Source organism: Mycena indigotica (genome assembly GCF_014461135.1).
Source record: "Mycena indigotica strain 171206Taipei chromosome Unknown Mind.scaff0012, whole genome shotgun sequence".
NCBI classification, from domain to species: domain Eukaryota; kingdom Fungi; phylum Basidiomycota; class Agaricomycetes; order Agaricales; family Mycenaceae; genus Mycena; species Mycena indigotica.
The window spans coordinates 2,839,752-2,860,605 of record NW_023503011.1 but is presented as its reverse complement, the minus strand read 5'-3'; the positions used below and the strand labels follow the sequence as shown (position 1 = coordinate 2,860,605).

At 55.1% G+C, this 20,854-nt stretch overlaps 2 protein-coding genes across 2 annotated transcripts; both read right to left on the bottom strand.

Annotated features, from left to right (window-relative positions):
• Positions 1-818: 818 nt before the first annotated feature.
• Positions 819-2,390, bottom strand: MIND_01252700 (uncharacterized protein; the record flags this gene model as incomplete). Its single annotated transcript, XM_037369012.1, has 1 exon — positions 819-2,390. One exon carries the CDS (start codon positions 2,388-2,390, stop codon positions 819-821), a length of 1,572 nt encoding a protein of 523 aa, XP_037214980.1.
• Positions 2,391-16,559: 14,169 nt separating this feature from the next.
• Positions 16,560-19,170, bottom strand: MIND_01252600 (uncharacterized protein). The gene is made up of 4 exons (XM_037369011.1): positions 18,640-19,170; positions 18,567-18,585; positions 16,721-16,753; positions 16,560-16,668 (listed from the first exon to the last, which is right to left on the bottom strand). The coding sequence occupies exons 1-4, from the start codon at positions 18,718-18,720 to the stop codon at positions 16,631-16,633; spliced, it is 171 nt and encodes a 56-aa protein (XP_037214979.1). The 5' UTR covers positions 18,721-19,170; the 3' UTR covers positions 16,560-16,630.
• Positions 19,171-20,854: the final 1,684 nt, after the last annotated feature.

Below are 20,854 nucleotides of genomic sequence, written 5' to 3'. Positions count from 1 at the left end.
TTCTGGATAGTGGAAACACCCTGCACGAACCCCAGGACCGGATATGGAGGCAAACGGCGCCGAATTGAGCCCAGGAGACCAGTGCCGACGTGGGGGTAGGTGAAGCGGCAGCCAGGCGGCAAGAGAGAACGTTGAGGTCGTTCTGGCTCCAAATTTGACAGTTTGGCACAGCCCCCCGACCGCGCTGAATGCCGCAATTTGGCGCCAAACTGTCCAGAACTGAGCCCGTGCTGGCCGACACAGCAAGGAGGAAGGGTGCACCGATGAGCAGGAAGGGGCGGCGCTGGCGGCGCCGGCGCCTGTTAGATCGAGCGGGCATGCCATACGAGCCTCGAGACCGAGTTTGGGGTCGAACGCCGCAGAGCTGGGCCCAGGAGACGAGTGCCGACGCTTTGGCTAGGTGTGGGCGGCAATGTGGCGGCGTGAGACAACGGCGCGGCGGTTTGTGCCGCCGACTTGAACAGTTGGACGGGCACCTCGTTCGTGTCGAACTCCGCAATTTGGTGGGAAACGGCCCCGAATTGAGCGCGGGGTGACCCAGGGAAGTTGGGGCCACCCGAATTTGGGAAGTCTAGGGGCTTTTAGCTCGAGCCTCTGCTACCGCTTACTGCGGACATACTTACTTACCCAACAATTGAAACATGATGTACAGTTTCGCCTAAGAGGAGTGACGAGAATAAAAAACTCAAGCACTATTATTCGGCTCCCTTTTCAGGCCCGCAGCGACATCATAAACATGACCGCCACGACCAATACTATTACTATACTCTGGCACACGCTACACCAATAATAATTGAAAGATCTTTCGTGGTCATGGGCTACTCCCACTGGTGATGTACCCGCAGTTTAGCAAGCTGCTGTGGATTTCCGACGACCTCGACACCCCCTACGAGCCTGCGCAGCCCCCGGAGTGAGGTGGTTACTTTTTCCTCTGCCGACCAGCTCACAGCAATCTTGATCTCCGGGGCCCTGTTGCTCCCCTGGCCCTCAGGCTGCCGATTGATGCGCTCCGCAATCCAGCGGTGTATCGGAGCCATGGCGTCTCTGGACATCCCATGGACGCAGAGCTGCTTGAGGGCCGGCAGCAGCATGCCGGGGCGCTTCGCCTCGATGTCCTCGCAGCGCTCAAAGTCGGGCTTGGTGCTGCGCGGGCGGAGCTCCGTATCAGCATACTCGATCGTCACGCACCGCGCAAAGGGGAACAACAACAGGAAGTCGGCCATGCTGGATTCGCGCCACCCGCCGAACTCGACGTCGAGCAGCGTCACGTTCCCGATGCGGCACTGGGAGCGCTCGATGAGATGGCGAAATATGGTCACGTCATCGTCGTCGAGCTCCTGTGCAATCGTGAGCGAATGCAGGAGCGGCAGACAAAGATAGTTGAGGATGCTAAGGGGATCTGTGGAAGGGCCGTCGCAGGTGAGATTCTGAAGGTGGGCGAGCTCGAGCGGCTCTTCTGGAGCTGAAAACTGCTCGCTGTCTTCGAAGATATTAGCATTTGGGTTGAGGAGGGTCAGGGAGACAAGGCACGGCGTCGCCGTGAGCGCCTGAAGCGTGTCGTCGAGAGAACATTGGGAGATGCACAGCACTGTTACTGCTCTGAGCGCCGAAACCTTGATGACCGAAAGAATCGGGAAGGACATCCATAAGGTGGCGGCTGGTGTTATAGACAGATGTGTCAGCCGGGGGCATCGTTTGAATATGGACTCGGACTCCCCATTGCCAGTGGCAGTATCGGCCCGGGCAGACGCGGGAGGTTGGTAGATACAAACGTTGGACAGCGACAGGCGTTCCAGGATCAGAGGCTGATCGAAAACTCTTGAGTCTGGCGGCGGGATGAGGAAGAACAAATTCCCATTGGCAGGCCGGCGATAGGCACGGTAGTCGGACCCGACTGACGGGGAGATCCCCAGAGACACCCGGCGCCAACGAGACGCATGATGTGCAATAGCATCCATAACAGCTTCGTTAGAAGTGTTATCCACGTCGGGACGGAATAGGATGGAAATATCGAGGGGCAGCGCCCGCGACTTGGGCAGCCAAAGCGCCGCAAGAAGCTCCTCTGGCCAGCGGAGACGCACGCAGTCGAGAGCGATCCGGCTCCAAAGCGCGGCTTGGCCATGCGCAATGCGTCGCCATGCACGACACACACTGCCGATCGCAAGGAGGAAGCTCACGAGCTTGCTGTCGCCGGTGGATTTCGCTGCCCAGTGGAAAATTTCGCCCGTGACTTCCGGTGCAAGCGTGAGGACAGGGTAGACGAGCTGTGTCTCCAGCAAGGATATTTCGGTTTGCAGTGTCGCGGCCGCCTGATAGAGGTGTTCAAGCCGTCTCCGGATGTCTACGTTGCGCGAGGTAGGAGCCTGCGCCGTTGCGTGGCTCGTCGTCATCGTCGCCAAGAGCAAAGATCGGCCACGTCACATGCCCGCCAGCCAATCTTCCTTCTCTCTTTTCCACCACGACCATACCCACCATTTGCGACTCTTCCCCGCTTGGTGGCACTCGAGGTGCGCCGTTTGGGATTGGATGAAGCTGTGGAGGACGTCTAGTTTGACCTAACGGTGCGTCCTTTGTCGTTTGGCGCTTCCTGTCGCTGCTTGGCTGACCGTTCCGCTCAGCACGGGCCTGCGTGCGCTGCCTCCTGCGACGCCACTAGGAGGGAGGATGCTAGGGTGGAGGGAGCTGAATGCAAAGTGCTCAGAGCGGGACCGCGGGCCCGGACAAGAGTGTGTTATGATGCTTTTCATTCCGTCATGTGCTCACTAGTATCCTCAGGCGCAATCCGTTGCTCGGCATATCAGCACGACCTTCTACACACTCCCTATCTCCCCCCTCCGCCGCTCCCAGTCTCACGGGGCCTTGTCAGCCGCTCCCAGCTATACGATATGCCCTCGTAAATTTGGACGACCTCCTGTCGTTTCCACCTGCCACGTCGACACCCACTATCCCACCGTCCTTAACACCCATATCACCACCGGACGCCGAACTATACTGTACAGAGTATGCAGGGTGTGCATTGGCTGGAGGGCGCCCGCGAGGAAGGACCAACAGGTATGCCCGCTTGCTTGTCGATCTGTGCTGAGCACCTTGGCAGCTTCCATCCCTGCCCACGAAAACGATGCGACGGATGTCCTTCCCGTCAGGCTTCAGCTGGCCCTCGTCAACTTGGAGCAGACACAGAGGGGCGTGGGGACATACAAAGAGCGTAACAAGTCAGCAAGGTGCGCTATCCAGTCTACGCTGGTCTGCCGTGTTGGTACTAACCGTGTTTGCAGTCATTTTTGCTCCATGACTATCCTCCCCCTCGAGCTCCATTCGTTTTTTGTCTTGCACTGGCCATGCTTGACCGCGAGCTTATCGAAGTCATCCTCGTTTGGACGTGGGGGAACGCTTGCGCGGCTTGGCTGACAAGTTATGGTGAGAGCTTGACCAACATTCCACGCTACCTTTACTGATTCTGCTCAAGATCACAGCTATTACATCTGAGACATTCCTACTAATGATTAATATATCGTTTTGTTTTCCGCCTCTTCAATCTGGATCGAGGTGCGTGAAGCGTGGTCTTGCTACCTTCCTCCAAACTTACTATCTGGCTAGTTTTCGTCATTTAGACGCCTCCACGGTCTCGAAACACCTTCCTCGTTGACACAGGAAGTCGTCGGCGAAGACCACGCATTTCACTACCATCCACGACTATTTTCCCGGCGATACTCAGCCTTTCTCATCGCATAGAAATGTTCGCCAACTCGACTCGCTCTTCTGCCGCAATTTCGCTCCCAAACGCTCATCCGACAGCTCATCTTCTCTCCCCTTATTCATCGTCGAATACTTCCAAGTACTGCGCCAACCGTTCGCTGCCTTCGCCAAGACCTTGTGTTCTTGCGGCGGACATGGACCTATAGCCCTATCAAACGCATCTCATTCTTCCCCATCTGAAATCCGAGCTACTCGTCACTTTTCGCCCCGCAATCCGACGCAGAACACCATCGTTCAGCGGCTTCATGGTGCTGACTATTTGGACAGTATGGGACGAGGGGTAAGATATTGGTCGGCGTCGGCCGATATCCCGGGGGTGTGGACGACGGGAGTCGTGAAGCCCATATGCAGGCGTTCTGCTGCCTTATCTGTTGCCCATGGAGCTTTACAGCAGTTGCAAACGTCTGTCCCGCTTTCCGACCCTGCGCGTTATCTTCCACGGCACGATGTACTCCGATCATCGATATTCACTTAGCCCCTTCCTGCGCCAACGCCGTTCCGATCCTCTGTTAGACTACCTGCTAGTTTTTACATTGCTTCGTACTTTTACTCATAGTAAAACAGATGAAGTATATAGTAATGAGTACTAGTAACGGTACAAGAAACCCCGCAAGAATACATGCAGTGGTCCGTCGAAGGCGGCGTTGGAAAGATGAACGGGAATGCAGACGTCCCGGAAGAGCACACACCCTCCGCCCGTGTAAAAGCACCTTCCACACGCTCGCTGCCCTTCCTCAGGGCGGCGGAGGCCGGCGTGGCACGTAATCTGACCGTTTTTGGGAGGGATGGCCGAAACAGACGCAGATGGCGGAGGTGGCGAGCGCGGGCCGAGGAGATGGGGGGTGGAGATGGAAGAGGTGGATGGGAGGAGGTGCAATGGGTGTTTGGTGAGTTATATAGTTGTTTGGCCTTTCAATGGGTGGATTCAAGTCATAACGCGGCAGCATAGCTAGCCCAGGCTGGGCGTCGTCCGCCTCGAGGTCGGCGGGGGAGCAAATGCTTGACGCGGGTGAGGGGAGTTGGTCGTCCGTCGTTGGCTTGGCGCTGAAGAAGACTTCTCGCCTGCAGCCTTGTCCGCGACGACTCAATCTAAAAGCCCGACGATAATAAGCCAGTGCATTTGGGAGAGATGAAGTAACACACTCACAAGCTTGAGGCGCGAGTACAACTAAAGCAGCGGTGATTGCGGAGGGTACGGAAGTATCGTTTGGGGTCAAGTCTTATCGTTTGGGGTCAAGTCTGGTGTTGGGAACGTTAGAAGTGCTCGCAAGCAGCTGGGTGGTGCTACACACCTCTCTCTCGCTGACTGTAACTCCTCACATGCTGGCTCTCCCTCAGGCAGGAATTGGCTGCAAAATCGCGTCAGCTCAGCCAGAGTGGATGACAAGCAGACATACCCAGGCGGTTCTTCTCCTTCCCAAAGCTGTCTCGAGCGCTTTCAAGAGCGAGTATTGTCCGTCAACTCGGACGCGTCGAAGCTACTTCGTCTCAGTTGTTCTTGCAGGACACTGGCCCCGACACGATGGCTCTTCCTCCCAGCCCCAATGAGCTTGCACTTCCCACTCCTCTGGCCTAGCTCCTCGGTCCATTTGGGTAGCGCGCAGTACGGATGGCATAAACGGTGGCGTTTGGCGACAGCAAGACGACCGTGCAAAGCCAGAATAGCTGTATCGAAAAACGAGCGCAGGGGGTGTAGCAGTGGAGACGAATATCTGCATGAGACGGTGAGAGGAGGGCGAAAATGCAGTGGAAAAGGCGCACCTTAGAACCAGCCTCTTCCAATGCTTCCAAGACCTCACTACTAGTGCTCTGCCGGGCCACTGCCGTCCCATCGTGTCGCCCTTCAATCGTCCGCCAGCTCTAACATTCGTTTGCGACCAGCGCTTGGATGGATATTGAGGTTGTAACGAGCGGGGATGGCGTGGATGGTGGAAAGAAGCAAGAATGGCAACGCGTGACCATCCTCCTTTGAGGCTTTGACGTCGACCCAAACTCCGACATGCGAGCAACGCCTGGGCGGACAGCAAGCCGGCCAAGCATACGCAAAAGGGGCATGTCGTCCCACGGAGTGGCAAGCGGTACCAGAAAGAGAGACGCAGGTAGATGACAATGGTAAACGGATATGAGAGTCGGGGAGAGGTGGAGAAGAGAGAAGTGGCGTTCGGCCCGATGACATGTGACCCCGCCGATCTTGACTCCGCACTCCGATGAGCCGCAAGACCGCTCGCTCAACCGCCTTGTAATCGACATAAGGAGACCTGCGACGGTTCTCTCATGCCCCTTGTAGCCAGCTGGGATGCGCGAATGGCGCCACGTGTGTTTTTCATTCCGTCTTTGGTGGCTGCTGCTCAAACGCGACATCTTTATAGGACAAGCTCGGAAGTCGTCGCTGGCGGACAGGACGTGATACTGAGGGATGGCGGAGGGGATTGGATAGCGCGTTGAGCTGGGGCGCAACGTGTAATAGCTGGTAAACGGCGCGTCAACCGCCATCTCCACTTGTCAGTGTCGGCTGACCATTTCTCTGGGTGCAGACTCTCGTTAGAAACCGTCTCTTTTACACTGGTTGCTTTGGATAAGGCTCTTGGTCAAGCCAAGCCAGCTATCCCTCCTACCCAGCGCCAGCGCCACCGTCGTCGACGCCTGCCAACAATCCTTTTCAAGCCATATGCTTACCAAGTTTCACAACGACACCGACCGGCCAAGCCCCTCATAAATCCACTTCTCTCCCGCTCGTTCTTTGCGCCCTCCCTTGAAATACACATCCCCGTTCAAATATCTCCAAGTAAAACGAGGTGAGGTCGGCGTTTCGCAAAACTGACATAACACCTACCCACCGATGCCATGGAGTCGTCTCCGCGACGATAACGGCTGCACTCATTTATATGCGCGATTCAAATTCACAGTGGCGCCTTCAATCACTCAGCAACAAACCTTCTCGAAGGCCAGCGGATTCGGATAGCTATGCTGCGACTGTAACGTGCGAAAGGCGTAGGGATACGGTGCGTAAATGCGCTCCCCGTTCTCCCTGGCGCTGACCAGTGTTTGCACCTTCAAACTCCCTGCTTCAATCGCCACGTTTTGCAGCCCACGTCCTGAGACCGCGAGCTCAATGCTCATTCTTCTTATGCTCCTGGCAGCCTCCTGCATATCGCTATTCGTGTCCCAAAGCAGGAGCGACGCGGAACGCGGCGCTGGGAGAAAGGAACCAGGCACAATCATGATGAGGGAATGTGCGTTATCGTGGTGCTGCATTCCGAGTCGTGTTTGTGCTTACCATGGCTTGCAGCCCTGCGTCTTTTTCCATTGCTTTTCACCAAGTCTGCCGTTGCCATTGGTGCTTGGGAATCACCGTCGTGGAGACTTGGAGCAACTGGAGAAGTGTTTCGTGTTTGGGAGGTACTTGCAAACGAGACGGAGATGAGGTGGTTGCTGCGCCGATGTGGGTCTGGCGTGAGTCTTTTTCTCTCGCGCGACAATGCTTGGGGCCTCATTGTCCCTGTGCTTTTGCCTGCATGGACAATACTACGTCGCTGCAAACACTATTTGTCGTCATTCGACGGAATTATATCTGGTCTTTTGAATGCAAACTGTGCAAAGTTCGTCTTGTCCGTAATTTTTCTCTGATTACAGGTTTTCTGCCACTCTGAATACTTCTAGAAACATTACACGATACATACGACATCCCAAAGTCAGAAAGACATCTCTACTGAGTCAACGGCCCAAGAAAATGGTCCGCAAGGGTGCGATCCAGCTCCGCTCTTACCTCGCTCATCTTCTCCAGACACTGGTGCACCGTCGACGCGCAGCAAAGCGCATTCCCACCCGGGCCCTCCGGCGCCATTGCCGTCGCCTCTGCCCAATCCAAGAAGCGGCGGATATCGGGGCTGAACGTCTGCAGCCACATGGCCATTACCCGCTGGCGACGGATGCACAGGCGCGCTTCACGGTCCGAGTCGGGCCCGGTGCGGGTGTGACACAGACATCTACTGATATCGAGGAGGACCTGCGCGACGCGCTGGCTGGCAGACGTCAGTGACAGGTAGCCCTCCAGAAGTCGCGTCCGGTGGCGCGCGTCCAGCCCTTCACCGGTGAAGTCGAATACTGTCGGGGCCAGGACTTCGCGCGTCGGGACCGCAACTGCACACGAGCGATCCGAGCGGCACTTGTTGCGCAGCGTGAGATAATACAGTTCTCCCAGCAGCCGGCGGAAGCTGTTCGACTCGGCGATGTCGAGTGCGTTGGCGAGCGGAATCGCGCTGGCGCACACATACTCAATCAGCGTCGCCTCGACGCGGCGCTCAATTTCCGCTTTGTGCTTCTTATAGCCGGCGTACAGTTCAGTCTGGCGGAGGAAGAGGAGTATTTCGACACAGAGACGCAGCGGGAACTTGTCGTGCTGGAGACCCGTTCCTGCCGGCGGAGCGAGGATCACAGCATGCATGCGAAGAATAGAGCTGATCATTCGCACAGTCCAGCGCGCCATATCATGCAGATCGTACTTTCTAGCGAAATTATTTGCCGGAATCAAAGTCTCGAGATTAGCAGGGCTGTAGTCGAAACTTATCATATGGCTACAGGACCATCAGCTTGAGCGCGCGGCAGGCAGCATCCGACTTGCCTCTCATATGACAGAAACAAGAACGCCTCCAGGCCGCGGCGGTCGCCGACATCGTGTAGCTCCAGTGGGCTGCATTCGGTGGCTGATTCCGCGTGCAAGCGCTGCGTGAATACGGAATGGGCATGGTATGGTGCGAGGTAGTGTCGGTGCACCTATAAATCAATTATCCGAGTGAGTTTGCGAAGGTGAAGAGCGAGGAGTTAACCTTATAGAGGATGCACTCAACGCGGAGCACCATGTTCCCGTCTTCGCAGAAAAACTCCGGGTGCGGATTTGCAGCAGGAGGACTCTCTGTTAAGGAGTCCGAAGACGGACTCTCAGGCTGACGGTTGTCGAGAATGGGCAAGTCCTCGCTGCGACAACAGATTCCTAGCAGAAGCTGCAGGATCCATCCAGCTAGATAGTCATAAGTGCGACCAAGGGCCAACCGAGCTGTCGCCGCCCAAGACAATCGTGTCTCTGGATGCCCCGCTTCCTCCAGCCGCTGAACATCAGCTGCAGCCGCAGAGTTCGTGGGCTGCGCCTGCAAGCCAGAGATACCCGCGGTTTCGAGCTGGCCTCGCGCTGCCCCCAAAGGCCCCATCGAGGTTGCCTCGGTCACGGTCGTCTCGTCAGATCGAGAGTTGACTAGAATGTTGTGTGAGCCAGATATAACGAGGATAAGGAAGACAAACGGACAGGGTGGCCCGACTTCACCGTCATCTCCGCAGCCTTCCGACTCCGCCACATCCATATCCTCATCGCCGGAGCCACTTACACAACCCGACGACGGAATATCCTCCTCGTCGGAGTCAGCGTCTGCAAGACGTCAGCAGAATCCAACAGGAAATATGCACACGAACCGGGCTGACTGTACCCCCACTCCACGTCCACGTCCACATCCACGTCCATATCCTCCTCCTCAGTGTCGCCACACCCAGACCTGTCGGTGCTCGCAACATCCTCCACCGTGACTGCTTGCGCGATCTCCGAATCCGACTCAGAGTGAGCGGCGGCGTCCAAGACCATCGATGTCGTGGGATAAGAAATGAAGACGTGGGGGCAAAGGTGAAAGAGGACGGTGTGTCGCTGCACTAAATAGTCCCAGTCTCTTTCAGAAACGGAGCTGAAAGACGAGAAGAGGAACGTGATGTGACAAGTGTATGCTGCCGCGGCGTCAAAGAGATTCGGAACGGACAAAGGGATGCGGGACTACGGCTAGAAAGGGGGGAAACAATGCACCAATACCGATTGTGAAGGAACAACAACAAGATGAAAAGGTGCTGAAAGAGAGCAACGTATATATAGAAGGTTATGAAAATAGTAGATTATGACCAGTCGAAGGCTCGCCATTGTCTGTAAGAGAAGAAGTGTCGCGACGAAGAAGACAGTGGTGGTGGTGTAAAATATGGATGTGGGCGAGAATGTAAGAGATCGAATATAAGGAATTGGCGCGGCGAAGGACGCGGCTGTTGGGACGAGGGACACATGAAGTATGGCAGCTATCAGCGCACAAATCAGTTATGGAAGGAGAAAGCGTAGTTTCGACACACCGGAGTCCCCTCAAACGAGACGTATAGCGAAAACGCCAAACATCTTCCTCTCGACCAATCTTCCCATCTCCACCCGCCACATCTCTCGCTTTTCCTCCCTCTTCCTGGCTAGATGCTACATGTTGTTTGTAGGCTGCTCCATCGCCGAGCCTCGTTCCTCGTTTCGCATACGAGCTGCAGAGATGTGGGGTACAACGCCAGTGATACGGGTTTGTGGAGCGGGAGTATGAACAGCAGATACGACTTGAGTTAAGCGCAGCTTGGTTGCTTGAATTCCTAGCATTGCGGAGGTAAGCGCAGGCCCGAGGTAAAAAAGCGAGGAACACACACAATTCTCTAGCCCTGCATTCATCCTATGATTTCGACATATGCTTCTCACCTAGCCGCCGGCGGTGTTCTCCAACTTGCGTCCGTTGAGGGGAGTGTGTCTGGGGTAAGAAGCACAGTGTCCTGAAAGCCCGTCAAGCCGCCATTCAGAAGAGAAGGCGAGAGCCATACGGTGGACAAGTATCAGCCCATTGGGTCGAGAAAACACACGAATATCGAGTATCTGGGCGGACGAATAGACCTGCGACAATACGCATAAGAGTAGACCAGTTAGGAAGATGAAAAAAAGGCAGACTCGGATCCACACACCGTCTTTCCACAAACGCGAAGTCTCATTCTTCATTCCCCCTCTGGAACATCACAAGCGCGCACCACCCAGCCTTCCTAACCTTCCTCCTACGAGAGGCGCAGTCGGTCGTCGAAAGGCAAACGGGAGCCAACCGCTGGACGCGACGGTCAGCGAAAGCAGAGAAAGAAAGTTCTCGAAAACCACACCTCCAGACCCAAGCTCGGACCCAACCGGCGTCCGTCAGTATATCTTTAACACCAAGGCACCAGCCAGGGATGGCCATCGAACGATAAAGGGCGGACGGTATTGGCCATGGTCGTGGTGGAGAAGAGAGAAGGAGATCGGCCCGATGCACACGTGACAGCGCCGATCTTTGCTTAGCTCCACAACGACGACCCGCGCAAGCCCTCCTACCTTCCGCAAACGCTCTATTGCCTGTATTGCGTCGTCAGGAACACCAACGAGCGCGGAGTGCTACAGCCTGTCAGGCCCCACATCCTTTCAAGTTTCTTTTGCGTGGCGCATGCTCAAGCGCCATTTCTCTCAACGGTAGTGCCTTCAGGTCTGCGCTGCAGGTTGAGACGTGCGCTTATATGACTGGAAGAGAGTTGGGGAGAGGGACACGCGGATAGGGGTAACCAAAGGTGCGTCCACGGCATGTCTGCCTGAATGTACAGTCGCTGACTTTCTCTTCATCCACAGACTGTCAGATCTGCCCAAGCTCTCATGCGCCTTCAGCTCCATTGGACTCAGCCACATGCACACTTTGTAAGAAGGTGTATCCGCATCGGCTTCTTCATGCGCGTTTGTGCTGACAGCCAAGGCGCTTCCTGCTTTCCAAACTCCACTCTACCATCCCTCTCGTATTGCCCTGCCCCGCTGGCCATGCCTGCCCGCAAAATCACAAGCGCAGGCCGTTTGCAGCGGGTGGCCCAGGCCTTGGTGTAGCCGCATTCGTCACCCGACGCCCAGTCCATCGACGCGAAGATTTCGACTCTTCACGGTGGATCCTTTGACTCTGGCTGCGACACCTTCTCTCGTCGTCACACATTCCCTCGTCATGACTGCAGCACGTTGGAGCATATAATGGGCTGCGGCACTCGCGCTCTTTGGCTCGTCGTGTCTTCATCGCATGCTCGCTGGTCCCGCTTTTTCTTCGACAGAAAACCCGTCTTCGCAACACTGGGGGCAGAATTCTCTCACCTCTTCATATCTGCTCAGGCTCCCTTTCCTTCCCCAATTCCCGGCCGAGGCCCGACTGGCTTGACGCGTGTCCGACAAGCGATCGCAAAAAAATGTGGAGGGCTCCGACTCGGAAGAGGCGCGTTGTTTGCATCGATTATCAACGTCTTTACCCTGCTCACCTGCTATCGACGGCATGGGAGGGAACTGCAGGTCTTATCTGTGGATGACGTTAGTCTGTCGCTCGTTCATGGGTGATATCTTGCTCACGCTCAAGCTCAGTCTGCTGATCGGGCGGGGGCGATGTAATTATTCATGTAGGGGAACGGCAAACCCAGCTCTTGACTATGCCGCACGGTCACGCGTTCCCGAAAAGGAAGCTGACCATGTGATCCCGCCCTCCCGCCTCTCAAGGCTTATTTTATATTCATTGTTTGTAAATAATAAACAAGAAACAGTACCATCTCGCCCACGTGCAGTGTTAGCGGTCCATGCAACACATTGTCCGTCCAACAACGCGTTGTTTTGCAGTGTTTGCCTTCTGCTCTCCCCCTCGACACCTTCCACCTCCAACGCGCCAATGGCGTTCACAAGCTCCTTTCGTGTCGCAATCAACCGTGACCCCGATCCCGCGCTCCCTCCGTCGCTCTCGGCGGCCCCGTTAACAATGGCATTGCCCACTGCTGACCCCAGTTTACCCATGCCACCCACCTTGCATAAATTTGCGGTTGTCCCACTCAATCCCGACCCATTATCCAGCCCCGCCTCCACATTTGATCCATCCACCCGCCACGGCTTCGCTTACGATCAAGCGCATGGCTACAATCTTGTATTCGAGTCCCAGGGACATTACGAGAGCTGGTTGCTGGACCAGCGTCGGACACGCTCTGTCGAGTTTCGACACCGCCGAACCGAGTCATGCGCGCTGCCGGAGACCGAGCGAGTTTGGTTGACGCGAGCCACGTATACTTGTACACGGGATGGCGATGCTCGCTTGCATGCTCGCGAGCGGAAACGGCCCGAGCGCAAATCTAAAGACTTCAAGAAGGAGTTAGCAGGTGGCTGCAGTGCGCTAATCACGAAGAAGACGTACCCGGGTACAGACCGTGTCCTCGTCAAGTACCGCGATGAGCACACCCACCTACTCGGTGCCGACAACCTGCCCTATATGACGCTGTCGAAGGATGTACGCGAGACGATTGAGGGGCGGTTGATGAAGGGCGAGTCCGGGAAAGCCATTGTGAGTTTTCCAGCTTAATTTTGAGGTTGAAGCAGTGATATTGTTGGCAGTACAAGAGTATGAAGACTGAAAACGCCGCAACGACGTCTGTTGGAAGCCTCGGGAGTGTCAACCGGGACCAGCAGGTCAAGATGCTTGATATTAGTCGTATTGCGGCAAAAATCAAGGCCCAAGAGTATCGCCTGCACCCAAGTGACGACGAGTCTGTTATCCAGCACGCGCGGCGGCTCGCTGCAGCAGGACACTTTGTCTTCCTCAAGACCCGCCGCGATGCTCCACCCGCAGGATCTGGGCTCGATGCCGACGCATTTGTCCTCGTATTCCAGACAAGGTACCAGCAGCAGTGCTGGTACTATTACGGGCACGACCGCTTCGCTGGGGTTGACGCAACCCACAATACGACACACTACAAGGGAGTATCATTATTCTCTGTCGTCATCCGGGATGACTGGGGACGGGGCGCACCTGTAGCATTCATGGTCTCCTCAAATGGCACCGAGAAAACTATCCACTTTTTCCTCTCAAAGCTCCAGTTGTGGTCGCCAGATGTCGTCCCGCGGGTGTGGATGAGCGATAGAGACAACGCGCAAATTAATGCTGTGCTTGATGTCTACGTCACCGCTTGGCTTCTTCTCTGTCGATGGCATGTCGTCCACGCATGGTACCAGCATTTCAATGTCTCCGCATATCCGAAACTCTGGGCCTTACTCAAGGAGCTTGTCTATGCCTCAACACAACAGCGCTTCGATGAATTGTGGACCCGCATCAAGAATCTTGGGCCTATCGAATGCCCGCCGTCTGTCATTGTCTATATGGAGGAGTATTGGATGTCGGAGACCTGGCTGCCACGATGGGCGGCATACTTTCGCGTTGGTCGAACGGTGTTTCAAGAATCTGACACCAATATGCTCACGGAGGCGTGGCATCATATGCTGAAGTCGTACTTTGGCGAGGGAACTCGTAACCGCCGACTGGACGAGCTCATCTGGCTGCTAACAGTCGCTGTTGAGAACCATACCAAGGCGCGTCATCAGGAACAGCTGGCGGGTGTCCACGGCCACAATCTCGAGCAGGTCGCCCGTCTCGCGGTGCTGCAGCAAGCCAAGACGATCCTCCCAACAGCCATCGCGCCTCCCACAAACGCCAACGCCTTCTACGCTGTTTTTGCGCCATCAGCAACCAACCCGTGGGCGCTATACAGCGTGAATCGAAGCGGTTGTTCCTGCACTGACCATGAACGCATACATTTTTGCATACATGCAGCTTGTGTTGGAACACATTTCCCCGAGTCCGCCATCGACACGAGCCTACACCCACCGACTGCCCGGACATCCCTCCATCCCCAGCTGGTTGTTCCCGGACAAGCAACAGCTGATGCGCCTATTCTGCAGTCGCTGGAACCTCGTCAACTCCCGAGCATATCCGATGTTGAAACTGCAGCATCCCACCAGCTTGCCAAACAACTACTTGCCATTGCAGCGGAGGTAACGGAGAACCCACGGTCCTTGACGGAGATTACGGCGCTTCGCGAAGCAGTTTCCCATTTCCTCCGTCCAGACTCGACACTCTTGCCGGCGGCCGAAAAGATTGCTCCAAACCAGAAGAATCATTGGGGGGAAACAGCAAAGAACATGGGCTCCTCATTGGCAAAGCGCAAGAGAGACACTAACAGTGCAGAATCGGGCATTGGGGTTCGCAAGACCAAAGCCAAGACATTTGACGACCCTTTCGGCGGCGGGGAGCGTTCGGGAAAACGAGCTCGCTCGGACGCACGGACTGCACCTATGCCACCCCCACCTCCTCCCCCACCACCCCCACCACCTCCTCCGCCGCCACCTCCTCCCCCTCCAAAGCCCAAGCGAGCACCCAGGAAGAAGCCTGTCACTTCGAGACATGTGATGAGTACTCGCTCACGCGGGCGCGTTGCTACTGTCGCGCCGCTGATGTCTGGGTCAGCTGGTCCAGTATATTTGAACCGCCCTCCCGGGGCGCCGCCGCCAACGCTGTATGGCATGTAGAATTCTTGTGCAACTCTGTATTATTAATAGCAAAATGATTATTACATTTTTAGCTAATTGGAGGCATTTAATACTTAACAGCGGGACTTAAGCCTTAACGGCGGGACGGCGGGCTCAGGCGTCGGTGTCACGTGCCAGGAATTTCCTTTTTGGGAATGCGTGACCCTGCGGATTCGTTTTCAAGTGGCAAACCCTGACATACAATACATTTGCAGACAATGCTAGTAGCGTAGCGAGCAACAGAACAAATAACCAAAAAACGCATAAGTAAGCCGTGAGCGCTTGATCATGAGGGGATGGAAGACAGTGCAGATATGGTAAGGCAGACGACTGCGTTAGCCGCAGTGGAAATTGGATCCGCACAAGGACATCGCTATCTCCAGCCTTCGACACCCGTTGAACGAGGAGGGATGCGTGATATGGAAGGGGGGTCAAATAGACATCTGATTGAGTAAGGCAGTTGCAGCGTTGTTGACGAGATAGAGGCGAGAGTTGGCTGGACGATAGCGGGGTTTTCCGCCTCCGAATTTGTCTCATTGGAATGTCCTCCAGCGCAAGATACTATGGGTCAACCTCGCAAGAAGAAGCTTAAGCGCACAACGCGAAGCAAACAACGAGAGCCGGTTCAACGGATGGCCTTCCTGCATGAATAACATCCAGCGAAACGTATGGTGGAGGTCGTTCCACGGCTTGAAACCAGAGATGGCCTAGTTGTCGAGATACCGGGTGCTCTTGCGCTGGCGAGACGGAACAGGCATGATGAGAAACCCGGCGGAAGGAGCAGAGGTGGGAAAATGCCTATTGCATGCAGCGAGATGGTCAGGGCATGAGGCACTGCTTTCGATATCGGATATTCTTCAAGTTACTTTTGTGTGCCCAACGAGAAGCTGCGAAAACAAGCTCAGCGCCTTGAATTGCGTCTTTGGGAAAGAGTACATACCTGCCATTGGGGCTCGGCAATGTGCCACACTGACAGTCAGGCTCGTCAAGCAGGAGACAGAGCTCGCGAACGGGAACGCGAAGATAATTCCACAGAATGCTTCGTCGTCCGAGCACCCCCTCAAGGTCAATGTCCATTCCCTCCCTCCGTCAGTCTTGCCCATTGCCGACGCTGCCATAGCGCTATGACAAGCAAAGTCGTCCAAAGTCGCTGGTGGGGGTTTAATGTTTGCACGCTACCGCCTGGCACAAATGGCAGGCGAGTTCATTGACTCAGAGCTGGCGTCAGCAGCTCTTGACTATGCATTTCCTTTTTGGGAATGCGTGACCCTGCGGATTCGTTTTCAAGTGCGTCAGCCGTTTGGCCCGATCCGGCGCCGGCGGTCACATGACGCCGGCAGCATGGCCCGACCGACCGCAGAAGGTCGTAGCTGTCCGCCGAGGTCGGCGCATAAGCCCAGACCGTGCTGTAACCTTACGCGGACGATAAACAACCATATTCAGGCGCTGAATTATCAATTTCGAGCCCGCAGAGGAGGACAACAGCGTTGGCTGACAATGGCTGGCGCAGGCGACCGCAACTTGAGTGTCGATTAAGGGAAGAGAAAGCAAGGGTTCGCGAGGCGAGGTGGATTTTCATGCGGGAGGTGTGGTACTAGTCCGAGCAGGATGGATAGGCTTTCTTCCCAAAGTCCTCTACTGCCACAGCGTGCAGCAAACCCTGTTTCATCTCGCGACCGCGGGATACTTTGCTTGATGTCGGGCTGGCCAGTGTTATTCAGAATCGGTCGATAGGCTTCGCTTGACCACACTCACCGTAGGCCCTCCAGCGTCTCAGGCTCTGTCTTCCTACCCTTCTGCTTGATACGGGCCCGGGCCACTTGCCCGTATATAGCGTCTCCCCTTTAACGGCCGTCCCGGAGCTTTCGACCTGTCGCTGCCCAGAAAATGCACTCGATGAAGATCTTCCACTTCGGATAGGACGGCCAAAAGAATTGAGTAGCGAAAAGGAGGCGTGGTGCACATGGAGATACGCCAGCGGGAGCCACAGCTGAGGTATCGGAAGAGATACATCGAGGTCTTTCGACGGGCCGTCGGTCCACGTGACTTGCCATTTTGGGACGCGCTTTCGATTGGGTCCTACGGATGGCGCAAGGGTCGACGAGTAAGGTAGGGAGTTGAATATGCAAGGGAAAAAAATAAGGAAGCAACGGCAGTAGCCTCTTCACGTTCGACAGCAATACAAGGACCAAGTATGTGTCGCACCAGCACAAACATTTGAAGAACTGGCTCGACGATGACATTATCGACCAAAATGCGCCGGGAGAAGAATTAGGAGGGAGTATTGTCGTGTGTGGCAGATGGAGAAATGGTTTTTAGAGCTCCCCATGACGTATCCACAATGCACAACCGTCTACATGCCCGCTATCGCTGCCCAGAAAACACGCTCGACGAAGACCTTCCACTTGGGATAGGACGGCCAAAAGAATTGGGTGGAGAAGGGGAAGTGTGGGGCACATAGAGATACACCAGCGGGAGCCACAGCTGTTGTGCTGGGAGAGATACATCGATCCGAAAGGCCCTCGGTCCACGTGACTTGCCATTTTGGGAAGCGCTTTCGATTGGGTCGTACGGATGGCGCAGGCGTCGACGAGTAAGCTAGGGAGTTGAATATGCAAGGGAAAAAAATGAGGAAGCAACGGCAGTAGCCTCTTCACGTTCGACAGCAATACAAGGACCAAGTATGTGTCGCACCAGCGGAAACATTTGAAGAACGGGCTCGACGATGACCTTATCGACCAAAATGCGCTGAAATAATGATTAGGAGGGAGGGTTGTCGTGTCTTGCAGATGGAGACATGGTTTTCAGAGCCCCACGGGACATATCCACAATGCAGAATCGTCTACATGCCCGCTATCACTGCCCAGAAAACGCGCTCGAAGAAGACCTGCCGGTTCAGATAGGCCGGCCACAAGAATTAGAGTGAATGAGAATGACGTGAAGGACATGGAGATATGGCAGCGGGAGCCCCAGCTGCAGTATCGGGAGAGATACATCGAGGTCTTTCGACAGGCCATAGTCCACGTGACTTGCCATTTTGGGACACGTTTTCGATGGGGTCGTACGGATAGCGCAGGCGTCGATGAGAACGATGGAAGTTGGATATGAAAGACGGAAAGGTGATGAGGCGGCGGCAGTAGCTTCTTCGAGTTCGGACAGCAACACAGGGACCAAGTATGCGTCAAAACAGCGTAAACGTTGGAGAACGGGCTTGACGATGGCCCTAAGCATCGAAATATGCCGAGAGAAGAATTGAATGTCGGGCTGGTGGTGGCCTGCAGAAGGAGACACGGTTTGTAGGCCTCCACACGATGCATTCGCGACGCTGGATTGTCTGCTGGATGTGACGAGTCTGACCTCAGTTATCTCAGGCCAAAAAGGCGTAAAAAAGATAGCTGCGCGTATGTCTGGCTTTGAAGACGCAGGAAGGACATGAGGACGAGGGGGAGCATCGATTGAACCCGTGTTATGAGGTTTCGCGTTCGTTGTCGATGAGCGAGAATCCACTCTCGGATCTGGGTCGACATTGGCTATCTTTGGCGAAGATGTGATGGATGTGTGTCGAGGGGTGTGTTGAGGGGTATCTTGACGGTGTATATACGCCTTTGTAATATGTCTATCTGCCCTTTGGTGGTCAGCTTCCGCATTCTCAGAGCACGTAACCGAATTCATACCAGAGTTCTCCTCAGAGCGTCTCTCCTTCGCGTGCTCCCCAACCACATCATGCGGCGCTGACTTTGGGAAGACCACGGCATACCCAAGGCAGGCGCCAGCCGCTTCCACGCAGTCTACCGCAATGTTATCCGTCGTTTCATATTCGTAGCTGGCGGTGGCGAAGATTATTGGCCCCAAGGGAGAAACGACAAGGTCGGCGTGAAACAGGGATACAGGAGAGATACGAGTGCCAGAAGCGGTGCTCGAAGCCCGATAGAGTAGGAGAGGGGTGAACGAAAGGCGTTCTCTAGCTCTGAAAGCACTTGAAAGAGGCGTTGTAAACGATTGGGATGCGAATATCGTGTCGTAGAGGGTTAGACACAATGCGTGTAGCAGATGCTGTCCGACAGCTGTGTCAACGTAGCGCTCTAGGCATTGCATGGTACTATCGGCATCGCAGCAAAGAAAGAGGGCGGTATTTGAGTCCTGAGGTTGCATTGAGCCATTCGAAAAGCAAGAAAAATCCAGGCCAACGCACTAATGCCCGCCATGCATGGACCCATTCGTCCGCCCACGTTTAGCTGCCCTCTCCCTCTCCATCCCCTCCTGCAGCAGCAGCGCTTCTTTCGTCTCCATCGCAGGGTGTTTTAGGCTGGAGAATGCGTTGGGATATGTGGGCTGTGTTGACGACATGACCGCGCAAAAGAGAAGATGGATGGTGATGTCACACCACATTCTGCTTTGCTCCTCCTTTTGTTCCGCGAAACGACATACATCCTAGCGTTCCTGCAGCACATTTGCTCCGCTTTGCCCAAGCTAGCACGTCTTCTAGCCGACGAATGAAAGAATGTGTCCTCGCGGCCTCGGTTTTCTCAGTTCTGACGACAAACCCTAATCTACACACCAACTCCCGTCAACCACTCCGTTCTGCGCACTTCCTCAAGCTTGTCATCGTACTCAAGTTACTCGCGCCGCACCTGGTCCACCCTCCACCAATGTGCTCCCTCATCTCCCCGCCTCTTGCGGTCGACATCGTCTACTTATCATTGACAATGGCTGCAATTTCTTAAATTTTCTTTCCGAAGAGCCTCAACACCATCTACAAAGCATCAACTGTCTTCCTAGATTCATAGGGTTGTTTTCGCAATATACCCTTTCTCATTTACAAAGATGACGCTGCATCATACAATATCCATACATTCTCCATGTGCACGATTGAATCAATTTGAATGAAGACGAAGACCTCTACTATATGTCGATACTGATAATGTATCGATGAGTTTGCGTTGGCAGGCAGAAACAGGCAGAGGGTTTGCCCTGATGTTCCGAGAAAATCGACACCTTTCAATTCTTCTCTTGCCTCAAATTCAGACGCGAATCGCGCGGCCGCTGCGGCTGACCGCTCATCTCCGAAACGCTCAAATATCTTCGTTGTCGTTTCCTTCCTATCGTCGCCTCTGCTGTGGAGACCACCGTCCACACTGAATCCATTGCAACCTGAACCAAAGCAAGTTACAAATAAGAAACTCTGTGGCCACACCACCGCCAACCAATTCCATCTACCGGAGACGAACACTTGCCCAGTTGAATCTACATCGAGGTATGTCAATCATTGGCGCAAGCAGCAAGTCCGCAACACCACTCACCCTGCGGGCGCAGTCACGCAGCCCGAGTTGTGAGTGCTGCTCGCCTGGGCGCCGTTGGTGCAGACGTCGTGCTTCCCGCCGGACTCGAAGAACTCGATGCCCTTGGCGCCGTTGAAGGAGATGCTCCGCGCGGTCCGGCCCTGGCCGAGGAGAATGCACTGGCCCGACTTGCCGTCGGAAACTGTCTCGATGACGCCGCCAGTGCAGCGGGCACCGGCGTGCCATTTCAGCGTTGTTGCGCTCGCGCTGCCGGCAGCGCACGCGATGAGGAGCGAAACGAAGAGGTTGGTGAGCTGCATTGGTATCTAAGTACGCGAAACGGTGAATTAGCAGTTGTTGCTGCAGCTCATGTATGGCTGGCCGGCTTACCTGTGAGGAGGCTGACAAGGACAAAAACTGGCGGTATACCGATTGTGCATGCAAGCCAGTCTTTTATCTAAACACCGCCAATAAGTAAGCCAATCGTCGGCAGCAGTGGAAAGCGGAAGTGACTCCCGCCGTTTCACGTACCTAATACAACAGTCTCCCGTCTGTATGCTCGGCTCAAGCGCAATCGTTCGCCCGTTCGCAGCCGGAGTACTTAGTCCTG